At 45.1% G+C, this 19,738-nt stretch overlaps 2 protein-coding genes and 1 long non-coding RNA gene across 3 annotated transcripts in view; 1 reads left to right on the plus strand and 2 right to left on the minus strand.

Moving 5' to 3' along the window:
- LOC145431199 (uncharacterized) overlaps positions 1-19,213 on the minus strand; it is a 190,416-nt gene extending 171,203 nt beyond the window's left edge. Inside the window, exon 1 of the long non-coding RNA XR_013911574.1 lies at positions 17,683-19,213. This is a non-coding gene — a long non-coding RNA (uncharacterized LOC145431199). The remainder of the gene's footprint in view (positions 1-17,682) is intronic.
- The window catches only part of LOC113029618 (uncharacterized), a 430,622-nt gene that overhangs the window by 332,463 nt on the left and 78,421 nt on the right, over positions 1-19,738 (plus strand). The window lies entirely within an intron of this gene.
- Positions 1-19,738, minus strand: part of LOC113028848 (uncharacterized) — a 40,412-nt gene that overhangs the window by 13,189 nt on the left and 7,485 nt on the right. Inside the window, exons 2-6 of the mRNA XM_080306436.1 lie at positions 15,672-15,777; positions 10,210-10,876; positions 8,218-8,309; positions 5,718-6,132; positions 3,604-3,812 (exon numbers count right to left, since the gene is read on the minus strand). Coding sequence (XP_080162562.1) covers positions 3,604-3,812; positions 5,718-6,132; positions 8,218-8,309; positions 10,210-10,876; positions 15,672-15,689 — 1,401 coding nt within the window. The 5' untranslated portion in view covers positions 15,690-15,777. The remainder of the gene's footprint in view (positions 1-3,603; positions 3,813-5,717; positions 6,133-8,217; positions 8,310-10,209; positions 10,877-15,671; positions 15,778-19,738) is intronic.

Raw genomic sequence — 19,738 nt, forward strand, 5'->3', positions numbered from 1 at the left:
CGCGGCTGCGTGCAGCGGGGCTAGGGGAGGGTCTGTGCTGACGGACGTGGGTTACTGACCTGGTAGCCTGGCTGGCCCTGGGTGGGTCCGGGATGGGCGTGAGGTTCTGGGGGCGCTCCGTCTCTGGGCTGGGGCCCGGGCCGGGCCTCGGGGGCTTGGATCCTGGTTGGTGTGTTGCCGGGGTTGTGGGCGGGTGGGTGCATGGGGGCCCGGGCCCTGGAGCAGGGTGCCGCCGGTGCGTCGAACCACCTGGGGGGCTCTTCAACTGGTGGGGGAGATGGTCACATCTTGCAGGAGCTTTCCTCTCTTCAGGAACTCTCTCTGCAGGAGGGGGAGATACAGGAGAGGTGGAGGAAGATCTCAGCCTGGGCGTCTATTGTCTTATGTAGTCTGGAAGATGAGTGGATGGTGGGGTGGGTGCAGTTTTCTCTGTGGTGGGGTTGGGTGGACTGTCCCGGGCTCTGTGGGGCCGGGAGGCGCTGCTGCACTGGGCCCCGGTCTGGATAGGCCTGGGCCCCCTTTCCCTGGCGGGTCGCGGAGTGTGGGAGTGCCTACTGGGGTCAGCAGGGGAGCTGGCCCCAGGGAGGGGTTACCTGCCCCTCCCTTCCTTCCCTCCCCATCTCCAGCTGCCTCCCTCTTCCCGCTCCACCACAACCACCCACACATGCAGGGCCTTGGAGTAGGGGTATGTCACCAGGGTGCAGAGGAGGCTACCCCCCCCCCTGTCCCCTTCTGGCTGCCTCTGCCTCAATTTTATCCCACAACTTAGACATTCACATTATTCACACTCTCATTACACATACATATAGGATCTTGGGGGTGGGCACAATCACGGAGTCCAAATTACCATCAGGGTGTACACCTCACCCCTGGCGTCGTTGCCCACCTCTAAATACACTTAGACATTGAGGGCTATCAGGAGGGACTATGCGCTTACCTGCTGCTCCTTGGCAGGTAGCTCCATGCCCTCCTGGGTTTTAAATGCACCTTAGAACACACATGCATCAACACTACAATGAGCGGGTGGAGGGAGGTTTGGAGTCTTCTCCCACCCCCATTCTCTGCGGCCTGCTGGAGCGGGAGGGCTAGTAGGAGGAGTTGGCCGTCCGACTGCGGTCTGGAGTGTGGGGCCTCCCTGCTGCTACGGAGTCGGGGTGGTCTGCCTCTCCCCACCGCAGGGAAAAGGGTAACACCACCTGGGTCTGGGTGCAGTTCCCCCCTCCAGGGGCAAGGGTACCTAGACCCGGTTTGTAGAGTACGCTTGGGGAGTGTGATCGTGTGTACAGCGTCTCTTTATGTCTGTCTCCACGTTGGTTGAGTGTGGAGTAAGTGCATATGAGAGCATGAGGGTGGGAATGGATGTTTGTGTCTGTGTGTGCCTGTATGTCTGTGTCTATATGTCAGGCTGGGTATCAGACGCCACCTCTCTGGGGACACCTCAGGCCCTCCAAGGTTTGGAGGCCTATCTCCACCTACCACCACTTCCCCTGCCGGTGGCGGACTCCCTCAGGTGTCGGTGCGTTGGTGGTTCTTTGTGTCTGGGGGTGGGCGTCCAGGTACACACCGGCTCACTCCTTGGCGGCCGCTTATCGGGGCCTGGAGCCTGGGGCTCGCTCGGGCCCCTTCGGGGGTGGGGTGCCCCCGGCCTCTCGGCCTGGGGCTCGGTCACTCAGGCACAGCTGGCGGCCGGCGGGGCTCACGGGCGCGTCACTGCAACTCCCCCTGGCTTCTGCTCCGTGGCTGCTGAGTGAACCCTCATCTGGGACTCTCCTCAGCTCTTACTGGAACAGTGGCGCGGCTGCCCCTCTGTTGGTCTTCCATGGTCTCTTGTGTTCTGGGGGCCTCTGGATGTCTGGAGTTTTGATCTCCTTCATACCTGCTTCACACCCTGGAGGACGGGGCTGTGGCCCCCCCACACTCCCTAGCAGATCGTTACATGGAGAAACCTTTGGAATACAAGCGCTGATCCACACGGGTATGCACACGGGTGTTCACTGCTCGTAGACCCAAATTACACCTTTCTTGGCTGCTACTTCGAAGCACATCTGTCCTGCGTGCTGCACAACAACATTGAATATTTAGTATTTACTGCTGTTTACACTTAGCTAGATTAATGCGATGGTGTTGTGTTTAGTATGTTGCTTTGTTTTTTTTTTTGTCTTTTTTTGCTTGTTTTCTATTCTTCTCTCAACAGGTGATCCAGGAGATTTTTATTTTTTTTCTCCCCCCTTTTCTCACTGTCCCTCTCCCCTTCTGTTTTTCCTTTCCTTCCTCTTTCTTTCTCCCTTTCCTATCTCTCACTCATGTCTGTCCCGTCTGTAACATCTGAAAATAAAATATAATAAATAATAAAAACAAAGATCGACCAAATGGACCAATACGGCAATGCCACGATGATCCATTTGGCAAAGTAAATCCATTGGGTATCCTTGTTGGTCTTCAGACAACAATTCTGATGGCTAAAGAACCAAATGGGACAGGCGAGAAAAAAAAGAAAAAAAAAAAGAAATGATGACGGATGATGGTGGCAGCAGCCGTTCTTCTCTGCGTGAGTAGCTAATTTACGTTGAGTAGGCTAACCACGTTATTACATTAATGCATGTAAGGTGAACTAGCAAACATCATCATAGCTACATGCGGCTGTCCTCTTGTTTGATGGCAGATACTCCCTTCACCCTGGACAAAAAGGCTAAAATGACCAAAGAAAAAGTGGGAAACAGCTGAACATGAGAGGATTTTGGACAAAGTTTGTGTTTTTTTTCCATTGTTTAAGCACTGCTTCCAGCCAAGAGTGATACCATATATGCCCTATAGCTGCAGAAAAGGCTAACATTGTTATCTTTTTACAAAAAAAAAACAAAACAGCTGAACATGAGAGGTTTTTGGACAAAGTTTGTGTTCTCCATTCTTTAAGCACCGGTTTGAGCACCGTTTAAGCACCGGCACCGTTTCAAAAGTACCGATTTGGCACCGGTATCGGATAAAACCTAAACGATACCCATCCCTACTGGTGATGGTAAGCTACATTGTAGCCACAGCCACCCTGGGGCGCACTGACAGAGGCGAGGCTGCCGGACACTGGCGCCACCAGGCCCTCTGAAGTTTGACCCTCGGTCTGTTGGAACAGATTTTGGCAAACCGAAAGCGGAGAAAAAGTTCACTTGCACTCTGACAACAGCTTTGACTTTAACAGTGAGGAACGGAATAGCCTCGGGGAAGCGTGTGGCGGCGCACATCAAAGTTAAAATATACTAACGTCCTGACTTTGTTTTTGGGAAGCGGTCCTACACAATCAATGAGTATGTGCTGAAATGGTTCCCCTAAAGCCGGGATCAGATGCAATGGAGCGGGAGGAATAACTTGGTTGGTTTTACACTGACCTGATAAAGGTGAAAGGAGCGGCAGTACCTAGTTACATCCGTTTTTAACCCTGGCCACAAAAAGTGATGCAGAATACGATGGTTTTTCTAATTCCTAAATGTCCAGAGAAACTGTCATGTGCAAGACTGATTACTTGGGGTCGGAACCTTTGTGATACAACTACCTGTTGAAATACATTCCACCCAAGATCACTTGATGAGGGAGGGTGCCATTTACGCATTAACACGTTGTTGCCAATGCTGTAAACATGGGGGTTTGCTCGTTGGAATTTACAGCAAGTAAACATTTGGCCAGAGTTGGATCATTCTGTTGCACATGGACAAAATCTGCTTTACTTGCCTCAATAGACAGGTCAGGTGTAGCAGGTAGCAGGCTATCAGACACACATTTTTCTTCTTTTTCCACAGGTGGCTCAGCTTTCACAGGATCATCTTCAGAACACAGGAAAGAGTCAGACAAATCAACATCACTGTATCTGCGCTTATACACACATGTGACGACACAGGCAGGGAAAACAGAGGGCAGACTGCCAGCAGCAGATTCAGAAACAAAAACCAAATCATCGATGGGTTTTCAATTACCTCGGAGATTGGGAAAATCTTTCCATTTGCTAGATCATTCCCCAGAATAATAGTAACTGCCTGTACGTGCAAGCGAGGGCGCACCCCAATTGCTACCGGGCCCGAAACGAGAGGTGACTGTAGGAAAACGCTGTGTAGCGGAGCCCGTGACACACACATACATATCCACTCCCCACACGAGAGCATCAGCACCACAAAACGAGTTACTAGAAAAAGGCAACGCGCTATCCAAAATGAGAGACTTGGTAGCCCCAGTGTCACACAAAATCACAATCAGCACACGATCCTCCTCTTTTCCAGTAGGTGAGGCGAACGCTTTTGAAAAGAAAGGTCCGGAGGATCCGACGGGATTAGGCATAGAGACCAACCGACTCAAACCTGGAGAAAACCAACACTCTTTGGCTTTCTCCAGGTTTGAGTTTGCTCTTAGGGACGAAGTGATAGACAATTAGCAATGACATGGCTGGTGTCATGGCAATAAAAGCATTCACGAACGTTCATGGGAACTGGATCAGGGTGTGTTTGATGTGCAGGAGAAACCCTTAAGCTCCTCGCAGGCGCAGACAACGGAGTATATTCACACAGCTGAAAATGTAGCGCAATGGGTCAACAGAAACTCATCTGCGGAACAGCAGCTTTACACAATGAATCCACCTTTTGCTCATTGAGGTACATAACATTTTTTGGAAGACACGTTTTGAATTCTTCCAACAGAACCAATTGTCTTAGCTAAGTAAAATCCTTCACTTTACTTGCACCTAACTACTTATCAAACTTATCTACATGTGTTTGGTTGGCAGATTTTTCGCAGGACCGAAACATTTGGCAACATGCCTCATGAACTAACTCAGAAAACACTAAAATAGTGGATTTCACAATTTCATAATCCCGACTGTGATCAATGGATAAGCTCGTGCACACTTCTTGTGCTTTCCCCACCAATTTGCACTGCAACAACAAACTCCACACGTCCTTGGGCCATTTTAAAGTGGTTGCGATGCGTTCAAAGGCATTAAAGTAAGAGTCAACCTTACTTTCTCTGAAAGGTGGCACTAAGGCAATTTGCTTTCTTGCATCAAACTGGTCAGAGGAGAATCAGTCAAGTTTTACTCACATTTTTACTCAATGGGGTAGAGGTAACATTGCTCCATAGGCCTTATTCGGAGATGCAGTAGCTCAACTTCTTTGGCTTTAGCCTAAAGCTCCACCTCTTTCAGGCAAAGGGCAAGCTTAAGATCATCCGTAATCAATTCTGGTAATTGTCTGGCCAGGATAATGTTTGGGACTTGAACGGCAGCAGGAGCCTCCATCCACCACCAAACCTCCAGACGCATCAACCGGTCGAAGTTTCACCTTCGCAATTACCCCTTTTTCCACCATCTGCTCTGCCAGACACTGCTTAATTTCTGCCTTTTTTGGATTTAAGAGGACACCAACATTAAACAAATTTGCCACAAACAACAAATCTGCCTTGGTGCATCGATCCAACTTAGCCATGGTGGGTTGATGTGCAAAATAATACACATCAAAGTAATTACAGCTAGTTTACCCATTACACCACAAGAAAGCTGCCAACCAAAAGCTGAAGGAAACCTACAAAACACAATGAGCAAAAAAAAAAAGGCAAACAAAAAGAGCGTACAAGCCCCACTTTATTTTCAGCCCCAGTCTAAGGATACACTTAAAGTCCACTGTGGATGAACTGGTATCTTTTTAAGCCTCCAGCCTGGGTAAAAGACTTTACAAAAAACTCACCTATGTACACTTTAACTCCACTGTGGATGAGTTGGTGTTTTTTCAAGTCTGCAGGATCGTTAAAAGACTTTCCACACAAGTCGCAGCTGTACGGTTTAACTCCACCGTGGATGACTTGGTGTGTTTTTAAGCTTGCAGGGTGGGTAAAAGACTTTCCACACAACTCACAGCTGTATGGTTTAACTCCACTGTGGATGAGCTGGTGTGATTTTAGGTGTCCTTTCTGGGTAAAACGTTTTCCACACAAGTCACATCTGTACGGTTTAACTCCACTGTGGACGAGTTGGTGTGCTTTAAAGTTTCCAAGATGGGTAAAATTCTTCCCACACTCATCACAGCTGTATTTTTTCTCTCCCTTTCTTCTGTGAGGTTTGTCGGCCTCCTGAGAGCGCTGACTTCTCACTCCGTGTTGGTCCTGCAGTGACAGAGATACAAACAGAGGCAGTGAGTGAAATGCAGTCGTGGACTAAACTGAAACTGCCTCCATTAGTGGGATCCAAGATGTCAACAAACACATTGTAGGTGGATTACTTGGTGTGTTTTTAAGCTTGTCCACTCTGGACAGAATCGACTTTTTGGAGACATTGTACAGTGGGGCAAAAAAGTATTTAGTCAGCCACCGATTGTGCAAGTTCCCCCACTTAAAATGATGACAGAGGTCAGTAATTTGCACCAGAGGTACACTTCAACTGTGAGAGACAGAATGTGAAAAAAAAAAAATCCATGAATCCACATGGTAGGATTTGTAAAGAATTTATTCGTAAATCAGGGTGGAAAATAAGTATTTGGTCACCTCAAACAAGGAAAATCTCTGGCTCTCACAGACCTGTAACGTCTTCTGTAAGAAGCTTTTCTGTCCCCCACTCGTTACCTGTATGAATGGCACCTGTTTGAACTCATCATCTGTATAAAAGACACCTGTCCACAGCCTCAAACAGTCAGACTCCAAACTCCGCCATGGCCAAGACCAAAGAGCTTTCGAAGGACACCAGGAAAAGTATTGTAGACCTGCACCAGACTGGGAAGAGTGAATCTACAATAGGCAAGCAGCTTGGTGTGAAAAAATCAACTGTGGGAGCAATTATCAGAAAATGGAAGACATACAAGACCACTGATAATCTCCCTCGATCTGGGGCTCCACGCAAGATCTCATCATGAGAACGGTGAGCAAAGATCCCAGAACCACACGGGGGGACCTGGTGAATGACCTGCAGAGAGCTGGGACCAAAGTAACAAAGGTCACCATCAGTAACACACTACAACGGCAGGGAATCAAATCCCGCAGTGCCAGACGTGTTCCGCTGCTGAAGCCAGTGCATGTCCAGGCCCGTCTGAAGTTTGCCAGAGAGCACATGGATGATACAGCAGAGGATTGGGAGAATGTCATGTGGTCAGATGAAACCAAAGTAGAACTTTTTGGTATAAACTCAACTCGTCGTGTTTGGAGGAAGAAGAATACTGAGTTGCATCCCAAGAACACCATACCTACTGTGAAGCATGGGGGTGGAAACATCATGCTATGGGGCTGTTTTTCTGCCAAGGGGACAGGACGACTGATCCGTGTTAAGGACAGAATGAATGGGGCCATGTATCGTGAGATTTTGAGCCAAAACCTCCTTCCATCAGTGAGAACTTTGAAGATGAAACGAGGCTGGGTCTTCCAACATGACAATGATCCAAAACACACCGCCCGGGCAACAAAGGAGTGGCTCCGTAAGAAGCATTTGAAAGTCCTGGAGTGGCCTAGCCAGTCTCCAGACCTCAACCCCATAGAAAATCTGTGGCGGGAGTTGAAAGTCAGTGTTGCTCGGCGACAGCCCCAAAACATCACTGCTCTCGAGAAGATCTGCATGGAGGAATGGGCCAAAATACCAGCTACTGTGTGTGCAAACCTGGTAAAGACCTATAGTAAACGTTTGACCTCTGTTATTGCCAACAAGGGTTATGTTACAAAGTATTGAGTTGTATTTTTGTTATTGACCAAATACTTATTTTCCACCCTGATTTACGAATAAATTCTTTACAAATCCTACCATGTGGATTCATGGATTTTTTTTTCCACATTCTGTCTCTCACAGTTGAAGTGTACCTCTGGTGCAAATTACTGACCTCTGTCATCATTTTAAGTGGGGGAACTTGCACAATCGGTGGCTGACTAAATACTTTTTTGCCCCACTGTAGGTGTGCTGTGCCCCAGTCTAGGGGTACAGGACCATAACATAAGGGTAAGAAAGGAAGTGACCCCGCCCGGGTCCCCCAAACCATACCTAGAAGCCAATCTTTGAAGTGAACGGTGGTTTATTTGTGTCTACACTGTCCATGTCCTGTTGAAATACATTCCACCCAAGATCACTTGATGAGGGAGGGTGCCATTTACGCATTAACACGTTGTTGCCAATGCTGTAAACATGGGGGTTTGCTCGTTGGAATTTACAGCAAGTAAACATTTGGCCAGAGTTGGATCATTCTGTTGCACATGGACAAAATCTGCTTTGCTTACCTCAATAGACAGGTCAGGTGTAGCAGGTAGCAGGCTATCAGACACACATTTTTCTTCTTTTTCCACAGGTGGCTCAGCTTTCACAGGATCATCTTCAGAACACGGGAAAGAGTCAGACAAATCAACATCACTGTATCTGCGCTTATACACACATGTGACGACACAGGCAGGGAAAACAGAGGGCAGACTGCCAGCAGCAGATTCAGAAACAAAAACCAAATCATCGATGGGGTTTTCAATTACCTCGGAGATTGGGAAAATCTTTCCATTTGCTAGATCATTCCCCAGAATAATAGTAACCGCCTGTACGTGCAAGCGAGGGCGCACCCCAATTGCTACCAGGCCCGAAACGAGAGGTGACTGTAGGAAAACGCTGTGTAGCGGAGCCCGTGACACACACATACATATCCACTCCCCACACGAGAGCATCAGCACCACAAAACGAGTTACTAGAAAAAGGCAACGCGCTATCCAAAATGAGAGACTTGGTAGCCCCAGTGTCACACAAAATCACAATCAGCACACGATCCTCCTCTTTTCCAGTAGGTGAGGCGAACGCTTTTGAAAAGAAAGGTCCGGAGGATCCGACGGGATTAGGCATAGAGACCAACCGACTCAAACCTGGAGAAAACCAACACTCTTTGGCTTTCTCCAGGTTTGAGTTTGCTCTTAGGGACGAAGTGATAGACAATTAGCAATGACATGGCTGGTGTCATGGCAATAAAAGCATTCACGAACGTTCATGGGAACTGGATCAGGGTGTGTTTGATGTGCAGGAGAAACCCTTAAGCTCCTCGCAGGCGCAGACAACGGAGTATATTCACACAGCTGAAAATGTAGCGCAATGGGTCAACAGAAACTCATCTGCGAGAACAGCAGCTGAATCCACCTTTTGCTCATTGAGGTACATAACAACATTTTTTGGAAGACACGTTTTGAATTCTTCCAACAGAACCAATTGTCTTAGCTAAGTAAAATCCTTCACTTTACTTGCACCTAACTACTTATCAAACTTATCTACATGTGTTTGGTTGGCAGATTTTTCGCAGGACCGAAACATTTGGCAACATGCCTCATGAACTAACTCAGAAAACACTAAAATAGTGGATTTCACAATTTCATAATCCCGACTGTGATCAATGAATAAGCTCGTGCACACTTCTTGTGCTTTCCCCACCAATTTGTACTGCAACAACAAACTCCACACGTCCTTGGGCCATTTTAAAGTGGTTGCGATGCGTTCAAAGGCATTAAAGTAAGAGTCAACCTTACTTTCTCTGAAAGGTGGCACTAAGGCAATTTGCTTTCTTGCATCAAACTGGTCAGAGGAGAATCAGTCAAGTTTTACTCACATTTTTACTCAATGGGGTAGAGGTAACATTGCTCCATAGGCCTTATTCGGAGATGCAGTAGCTCAACTTCTTTGGCTTTAGCCTAAAGCTCCACCTCTTTCAGGCAAAGGGCAAGCTTAAGATCATCCGTAATCAATTCTGGTAATTGTCTGGCCAGGATAATGTTTGGGACTTGAACGGCAGCAGGAGCCTCCATCCACCACCAAACCTCCAGACGCATCAACCGGTCGAAGTTTCACCTTCGCAATTACCCCTTTTTCCACCATCTGCTCTGCCAGACACTGCTTAATTTCTGCCTTTTTTGGATTCAAGAGGACACCAACATTAAAAAATTTGCCACCAACAACAAATCTGCCTTGGTGCATCGATCCAACTTAGCCATGGTGGGTTGATGTGCAAAATAATACACATCAAAGTAATTACAGCTAGTTTACCCATTACACCACAAGAAAGCTGCCAACCAAAAGCTGAAGGAAACCTACAAAACACAATGAGCAAAAAAAAAAAGGCAAACAAAAAGAGCGTACAAGCCCCACTTTATTTTCAGCCCCAGTCTAAGGATACGCTTAAAGTCCACTGTGGATGAACTGGTATCTTTTTAAGCCTCCAGCCTGGGTAAAAGACTTTACAAAAAACTCACCTATGTACACTTTTACTCCACTGTGGATGAGTTGGTGTTTTTTCAAGTTTGAAGGATCGTTAAAAGACTTTCCACACAAGTCGCAGCTGTACGGTTTAAATCCAGAGTGAGTGACTTGGTGACGTTGTAAGGTGCTACTCCGAGCAAAAGCTTTACCGCATTGACCACAGCTGTACGCCTTGATTCCAGAGTGGATGAGTTGATGACGCTGTAAGTTACCACTGCAAGTAAAAGCTTTACCACACAACTCACAACTGTATGGTTTAACTCCACTGTGGATGACTTGGTGTGTTTTTAAGCTTGCAGGGTTGGTAAAAGACTTTCCACATAACTCACAGCTGTATGGTTTAACTCCACCGTGGATGACTTGGTGTGTTTTTAAGCTTGCAGGGTGGGTAAAAGACTTTCCACACAACTCACAGCTGTATGGTTTAACTCCACTGTGGATGAGCTGGTGTGATTTTAGGTGTCCTTTCTGGGTAAAACGTTTTCCACACAAGTCACATCTGTACGGTTTATCTCCACTGTGGACCAGTTGGTGTGCTTTAAAGTTTCCAAGATGGGTAAAATTCTTCCCACACTCATCACAGCTGTATTTTTTCTCTCCCTTTCTTCTGTGAGGTTTGTCGGCCTCCTGAGAGCGCTGACTTCTCGCTCCGTGTTGGTCCTGCAGTGACAGAGATACAAACAGAGGCAGTGAGTGAAATGCAGTCATGGACTAAACTGAAACTGCCTCCATTAGTGGGATCCAAGATGTCAACAAACACATTGTAGGTGGATGACTTGGTGTGTTTTTAAGCTTGTCCAATCTGGACAGAATCGACTTTTTGGAGACATTGTAGGTGTGCTGTTCCCCAGTCTAGGGGTACAGGACCATAACATAAGGGTAAGAAAGGAAGTGACCCCACCCGGGTCCCCCAAATCATACCCAGAAGCCAATCTTTGAAGTGAACGGTGGTTTATTTGTGTCTACACTGAAATGTTAAGTCCGGGGTGAACACAGGCCAAAATAACAAACAAAACAATCTAAGTCAGGAAACGAGGTGCTACCTAAAACCCTATGTGAAAGAAAAACCACCACTACTAATCCAGTTTGTAGCAGTGCGGCGACCTGCCAGGCAGGTTGCTGGACGGGCCCCTCGGACCCTCCAGCAGGAACAGACGGCTGAAGCAGTTCCTCGGACCCTCCAGCGGAGGCAGCTTGCTGGACGGGCCCCTCGGACCCTCCAGCAGAGGCAGCTTGCTGGACGGGCCCCTCGGACCCTCCAGCGGAGGCTGGTTGCTGGACGGGCCCCTCGGACCCTCCAGCGGAGGCTGGTTGCTGGATGGATGACCGAGGAGAGGAGTGACGGTGGCGTCGCTTCCTTCTAGACGAGGGAACAGGAACCGGTGGAGAAATGTAGAGACCTCCTCCTCATCCTCCGACCACATAGCCGCCAGGAAAAAGGCAGGCGAATGGACAGGCGAACAAGGTCCCGGCCTGCATGAGGAAGGAGAGGAAGTCTGTGGTAGCAATGAGGCAGGTGGTGAGTGTGTGTTGTCCTGGAGCGGCGGTAAAGAAGTGGAGGTAGAGAGAGCAAGCTCGCCAGCCCTGACTTGCTCCCTCCAGGCAGCTATGGAGCTGCCCAGCACAGTGTCCGTAGAAAGCTGAGTAAGCCGAGGGTTGCTCCGAATGATAGCATCTATGGCACTTAGCCTAACTGCCATAGTCCTCAAATCATTGGCCTGAGCAATGCGGCCAAGAAGCTTAATCATCCGCACCATCTCAGTGTTGAATTCAAAAGCTGAAGAGTCTGCGGGGTCCATGTTCTGGTCGTGGTCTTCTGTCACGTTTGGGCTGTGTGCAGGCAGGAGTGGTGGTAAGGAGGACCCAAAGTGCAGACACTCGGAGGCAAAAGTGTATTTCAAAACTCAGCTTTTATTGCTGGCAAACGTAACAAAAATCCAAAAATCCAAATAAACATACATGAGCAGGCAGACAGCACACACAGCATAAATTAGGGTAGACCACGACACAGACACAGAGAAACACAGGGCTTAAATACATAGAGGGAGCAATCAGGGAATGGGTAACAGGAGGGAAACACAGCTGGGGCAAATCAGGTCTAACGAGACAAAGGAAGCAAAACCAGACGCATATACATGAGACACGGACTTTCAAAGTAAAACAGGAAACATAACACAGACTGAACTAAAGACACAGACTCACATGCAGGCACTGCAACAGAGGGAACAGAGACGTGGGACCAGGGCAGACACAGACACTGACTGGACACGGGGATATAGCAACTAAGGATACACAGAGACGCGAACTAGACAAGGGGATACAGCTGACAGGGGAGACAGAGCAACTAGAAAAGACAGAGACATAAACCATAAGACAGAACTCAAAGAAACCAAAGACTAGAGATGATAAATAATATAATAAACTCAAAAACCCTGGGTCAACGACCCAGGCATCCTAACAGTTGCATCATATTGCTGTAATTGTTTATATGCTTTATATATTCTGAGCTAAGTTGATCTATAGTGTTACATCCAGGGCTCGCAAAATAGCTAGCCCGACGTCCCGGGGCTAGCGATTTTTCCAGTCGGGCTACCAAAATCTATCTCTGCCCTGCCCGTTGGGCTGTCATAGAAAGGAAAAATATATGTCAATGCTTTTGCATTCTTTCGGAAATGTAGCTGGGTAATTATGTCATTGGCATCGGTGAGCCACTGTCAATATGTGACATATTGAAATCACGTTTGAATTTGCGCTCGTTTTTTGCTTTCACTCTGCAATCGCGCGAATCCTTAAAAATAAGTATATGAACATACAGGGAGTGCAGAATTATTAGGCAAGTTGTATTTTTGAGGAATAATGTTATTATTGAACAACAACCATGTTCTCAATGAACCCAAAAAACTCATTAATATCAAAGCTGAATGTTTGTGGAAGTAGTTTTTAGTTTGTTTTTAGTTTTAGCTATTTTAGGGGGATATCTGTGTGTGCAGGTGACTATTACTGTGCATAATTATTAGGCAACTTAACAAAAAACAAATATATACCCATTTCAATTATTTATTTTTACCAGTGAAACCAATATAACATCTCCACATTCACAAATATACATTCTGACATTCAAAAACAAAACAAAAACAAATCAGCGACCAATATAGCCACCTTTCTTTGCAAAGACACTCAAAAGCCTGCCATCCATGGATTCTGTCAGTGTTTTGATCTGTTCACCATCAACATTGCGTGCAGCAGCAACCACAGCCTCCCAGACACTGTTCAGAGGTGTACTGTTTTCCCTCCTTGTAAATCTCACATTTGATGATGGACCACAGGTTCTCAATGGGGTTCAGATCAGGTGAACAAGGAGGCCATGTCATTAGTTTTTCTTCTTTTATACCCTTTCTTGCCAGCCACGCTGTGGAGTACTTGGACGCGTGTGATGGAGCATTGTCCTGCATGAAAATCATGTTTTTCTTGAAGGATGCAGACTTCTTCCTGTACCACTGCTTGAAGAAGGTGTCTTCCAGAAACTGGCAGTAGGACTGGGAGTTGAGCTTGACTCCATCCTCAACCCGAAAAGGCCCCACAAGCTCATCTTTGATGATACCAGCCCAAACCAGTACTCCACCTCCACCTTGCTGGCGTCTGAGTCGGACTGGAGCTCTCTGCCCTTTACCAATCCAGCCACGGGCCCATCCATCTGGCCCATCAAGACTCACTCTCATTTCATCAGTCCATAAAACCTTAGAAAAACCAGTCTTGAGATATTTCTTGGCCCAGTCTTGACGTTTCAGCTTGTGTGTCTTGTTCAGTGGTGGTCGTCTTTCAGCCTTTCTTGCCTTGGCCATGTCTCTGAGTATTGCACACCTTGTGCTTTTGGGCACTCCAGTGATGTTGCAGCTCTGAAATATGGCCAAACTGGTGGCAAGTGGCATCTTGGCAGCTGCACGCTTGACTTTTCTCAGTTCATGGGCAGTTATTTGGCGCCTTGGTTTTTCCACACGCTTCTTGCGACCCTGTTGACTATTTTGAATGAAACGCTTGATTGTTCGATGATCACGCTTCAGAAGCTTTGCAATTTTGAGACTGCTGCATCCCTCTGCAAGATATCTCACTATTTTTGACTTTTCTGAGCCTGTCAAGTCCTTCTTTTGACCCATTTTGCCAAAGGAAAGGACGTTGCCTAATAATTATGCACACCTGATATAGGGTGTTGATGTCATTAGACCACACCCCTTCTCATTACAGAGATGCACATCACCTAATATGCTTAATTGGTAGTAGGCTTTAGAGCCTATACAGCTTGGAGTAAGACAACATGCATGAAGAGGATGATGTGGACAAAATACTCATTTGCCTAATAATTCTGCACTCCCTGTATAAGGATGTTATGTGTTTGTATACTTTCTGCCCAGTTTGACCCATTTAGCAGAAGTCAGCCTGTTTAAGCCTCTGATATCTATTCTGTATGACTTAAAGCAGTTATGACATGGTTTGATTTTCTCACCCAATAAAGGAATATTTAATATACCAGTCTACTCTTCATTCTATCAGAAACAGTTTTCACAGCCTGTAAGAAATTTGTACCCATATTTGTAAGCATTCAGACAGATTTAGTAATGCCAACATATTAAAAAAAACAATATTTGTCTCTTAGGTATAAAACATCTAACACATTGCTGTGTACATGCTCGTCTTTATGTGAAGCTATAAAGTGATAGGAAATATAAATAAACAATTCTTAGTTCAGCTGATGATATTGTTGTTTCAGTGTGTGCTGATAAAATATGATCTTTTCTGTTGTTCTTCTGGACCCTCTCTGTCTCATACTGGGAGTAATGGACAATTCGGTTATCAAAGGCAAGCACAAGAGACTGTTCCAGCTGTTATCTTTTGCGGCCAGGAAGAATATCCTGCTCCTCTGGGGCAGGCCAGCAATCCCAACTAAGAAATTCTGGCATAACACTGTGGACTGTATTCCCAATGAATATATAACTTGTATGCTCAACTTCACCTTGGACTCTTTCCACAGAACCTGGGACCCATATCTGAAATACGTTGGACCTGTATGGTCATCCTCCTTGCTACGGGGCTTTCCCAAACTGAATTAATTTGCCTGAATATTGGTCTTATTGGTTTGTTTTGATTCCTAGTGGGGTTGTGGTTTACCTCAACTGCCTTGTATGTGCCTCAGAACTTTGTATTGCCTGAGCTCTATTTTGTTCTGTTCTGGTTCTTGTGTACTTTTTCCTTTTGTCATTGTCTGCTACTATGGAGAAATCCCCCAAAAAATATTTTTTAAAAATGATCTTTGTATTTCCTTGTAACTTCTGTGGTTTTTGTTTGTGAACGTAGATTCTGTATTGTATGGAGGAGCCCAGGATGAAAAAGATAAAGCTGCTGATAACAACCAGCTGTGCACACAGTTTCAATAACAGTGTAACTGAGATATTTTTCTCACCTTTTGTGTTGAAGTCATTGTTTCCTCTGTAGTGGCTGAGCTGAGTCCAAATGGCTGAAACTGTTCCTCTGCTGCTCCACCAGACTCTTCTCCTCCTGTTACTCAGCTGGGACACAAAAGTATGTGTCCCTGACAAGAAGAAGCAGAGCAAATTAACATTACTACACTCAGTGACAACAATACCTATGAAGCTTCAAGGTGAAACCCCAGAAGCAACTACAAAAAGAAAGTCATCAGCTGCCTACAAGAACTTGAAAAGATATTTGAGGTTTACACAGCTACATTCTCGCCTGAAAATATGTTAAACGTTTATTTTGTGACCCAGAAAGAATAATAAGAATAATATTAAAACTAACTAGCTGCCGCCATTGTTGGAAACTGAGCTGGGTTGCGCTATGAATTCTGGGACACAGCTTCTACTACTTCTTCGGGGTTTAACGGCAGCTGGCATCCTTGTATGTGCAGTGCTGCCATCTTCTGTTTCAGTCCGTGATTACACTCTTAAATCCTGCTACTTATTCCTGCATCTTTTGTGATCTTACAAAGCTTCAAACGACACGTCGACTATTAAATCAGTTGTCAACGATTTTGATAGTCGACATAATCGTGACTAGTCGACTAATCGTGGCAGCCCTACACCCTGTATATATGAACTTCCATAGATCCATAAAAAAGGAGTCCCACTCAGACTCATTGGTAGCAACATAAACTCAGCCACCTACAACATTTCCAAGCACTAGAGCAGGGCGATATGGCCAAAAATATTTATCACGATATAGATTTGACAATTTGCGATAACGATATAACTGACGATATAATTGATGCGAGACGAAATACAACTCCACAACTTTACTAGCGCAACCCCCACCCCCCTACCCCCCATCCATTTATTTTCACTTAAACAAGCAGCTGTTTTTTTATGTACATTAAAGCTATATAAAAATTTAACAGTGCAAATGCAAATTTCCAGTAGAAATGTGCTGACATATCCTGAGCATAACCATGTATAATATCCACTGAAGTTAAAAAGAAGTGCTTTGCAACATTAAACTGCAGTGTGGCAAATAAAATTGCAAATACGTATTTTTCAGACCATAAGGTGCACGGGATTATAAGGCACATTAAGTGAAACAAAGCAGTCAGAGAAATCAAACCTTATTCAACTCATTCTTCTTGCTTCCTCCACTTCTGTACCATTGATTCCTTAATGCTGTATTCTATCACAGCTGCTCTATTCCCATGTTGTTGCAGTATATTAATGGCTAACTTCGTAATGTGGATGGATTATCTCAGTTGTTCTCCTTGACTGAAGTTTGGTCCGTTTATAGCATCCTGCCATGCGATTGCATTTGTCTCTAACCATCAGGAAACTTCACGTTAACTTTTATAAGTGGAAAAGTGTTAGTGTTCGTCCTCCAGCTTCACTGTTTATGTTATGCTAACATAGCTGTGTCGCTAGCAATCACGTAGCACATCATTATATACCAGCTAGCCCAACTTCAGTAACCCTACAAACGTCACTGCTGTTTAGTTTCCTGTCTTCATTTATGTTGGAAATTTTTTTTTTTTTCTTAATGCTACATATTTTTATGCTGACATACAGTGGGGCAAAAAAGTATTTAGTCAGCCACCGATTGTGCAAGTTCCCCCACCTAAAATGATGACAGAGGTCAGTAATTTGCACCAGAGGTACACTTCAACTGTGAGAGACAGAATGTGAAAAAAAAATCCATGAATCCACATGGTAGGATTTGTAAAGAATTTATTCGTAAATCAGGGTGGAAAATAAGTATTTGGTCAATAACAAAAATACAATTCTTACACACACACTGGACTTTCTGGACTTTGGTTTTGCACAACACTGGTCACTATATTCTTCATTTCCGGTTAATACTTGTACAGCTGCTGTTATTGTGTATATATTTATTTATATTTAGATTTCTTCATACATTCTTATATAGTTCTATATTGTGTATTGTGTATTTTGTTGTACAGTTATTTTATTTTCAACTTTAATTTATATATTTATCTTTATCTTATTCTTCCCAGTTAAATTTACCCTTCATTCTAATTTGTGTTGTACAGTTATTTCATTTTTAACCTTAATTTATATTTTATTCCTTCCTAGTTAAATTTACCCTTTTTAATTTTTCATATTTATTTCCTATCTTATTCATAGCCTTTTCCTTTTTTGTTCTCTTTAGGTCACGAGCAGTTGTCCAAGCATTTCACTACATATCGTACTGTGTATGACTGTGTACGTGACAAATAAAATTTGAATTTGATTTGATTTGATTTGCTTTACAACTCAATACTTTGTAACATAACCTTTGTTGGCAATAACAGAGGTCAAACGTTTACTATAGGTCTTTACCAGGTTTGCACACACAGTAGCTGGTATTTTGGCCCATTCCTCCATGCAGATCTTCTCGAGAGCAGTGATGTTTTGGGGCTGTCGCCGAGCAACACGGACTTTCAACTCCCGCCACAGATTTTCTATGGGGTTGAGGTCTGGAGACTGGCTAGGCCACTCCAGGACTTTCAAATGCTTCTTACGGAGCCACTCCTTTGTTGCCCGGGCGGTGTGTTTTGGATCATTGTCATGTTGGAAGACCCAGCCTCGTTTCATCTTCAAAGTTCTCACTGATGGAAGGAGGTTTTGGCTCAAAATCTCACGATACATGGCCCCATTCATTCTGTCCTTAACACGGATCAGTCGTCCTGTCCCCTTGGCAGAAAAACAGCCCCATAGCATGATGTTTCCACCCCCATGCTTCACAGTAGGTATGGTGTTCTTGGGATGCAACTCAGTATTCTTCTTCCTCCAAACACGACGAGTTGAGTTTATACCAAAAAGTTCTACTTTGGTTTCATCTGACCACATGACATTCTCCCAATCCTCTGCTGTATCATCCATGTGCTCTCTGGCAAACTTCAGACGGGCCTGGACATGCACTGGCTTCAGCAGCGGAACACGTCTGGCACTGCGGGATTTGATTCCCTGCCGTTGTAGTGTGTTACTGATGGTGACCTTTGTTACTTTGGTCCCAGCTCTCTGCAGGTCATTCACCAGGTCCCCCCGTGTGGTTCTGGGATCTTTGCTCACCGTTCTCATGATCATTTTGACCCCACGGGATGAGATCTTGCGTGGAGCCCCAGATCGAGGGAGATTATCAGTGGTCTTGTATGTCTTCCATTTTCTGATGATTGCTCCCACAGTTGATTTTTTTCACACCAAGCTGCTTGCCTATTGTAGATTCACTCTTCCCAGTCTGGTGCAGGTCTACAATACTTTTCCTGGTGTCCTTCGAAAGCTCTTTGGTCTTGGCCATGGCGGAGTTTGCAGTCTGACTGTTTGAGGCTGTGGACAGGTGTCTTTTATACAGATGATGAGTTCAAACAGGTGCCATTCATACAGGTAACGAGTGGGGGACAGAAAAGCTTCTTACAGAAGACGTTACAGGTCTGTGAGAGCCAGAGATTTTCCATGTTTGAGGTGACCAAATACTTATTTTCCACCCTGATTTACGAATAAATTCTTTACAAATCCTACCATGTGGATTCATGGATTTTTTTTTCACATTCTGTCTCTCACAGTTGAAGTGTACCTCTGGTGCAAATTACTGACCTCTGTCATCATTTTAAGTGGGGGACTTGCACAATCGGTGGCTGACTAAATACTTTTTTGCCCCACTGTATATTTATTCTCCTTGCAGGTGCAGCCCTTTCTAGTCATATATATATATATATATATATATATATATATATATACACACACACACACACACACACCCTTTACCTTTCAACACATATATATTTGTACTCCTATACTCATATATACATACAATCCCAGTGTTTATCCTCTACCCTTGCATACATACACTCTGACATTCACATCTGCATTTCCTAACACAGGAAGTTCATCCTTTAAGCAGGAAGTTATTCTTAAACCAGGAAATGTGATACACTTGGAGAACTTACTTGACATACCCAGACCTAAACCAGAAGAACCAAGCAATGAAGCTGTTCAAAGTCATCCTGCTTTCTTTGCTAGTATTGCAGTTAAT

This window comes from Astatotilapia calliptera, chromosome 9 (genome assembly GCF_964374335.1).
Source record: "Astatotilapia calliptera chromosome 9, fAstCal68.1, whole genome shotgun sequence".
In the NCBI taxonomy this organism is placed as follows: Eukaryota; Metazoa; Chordata; class Actinopteri; order Cichliformes; family Cichlidae; genus Astatotilapia; species Astatotilapia calliptera.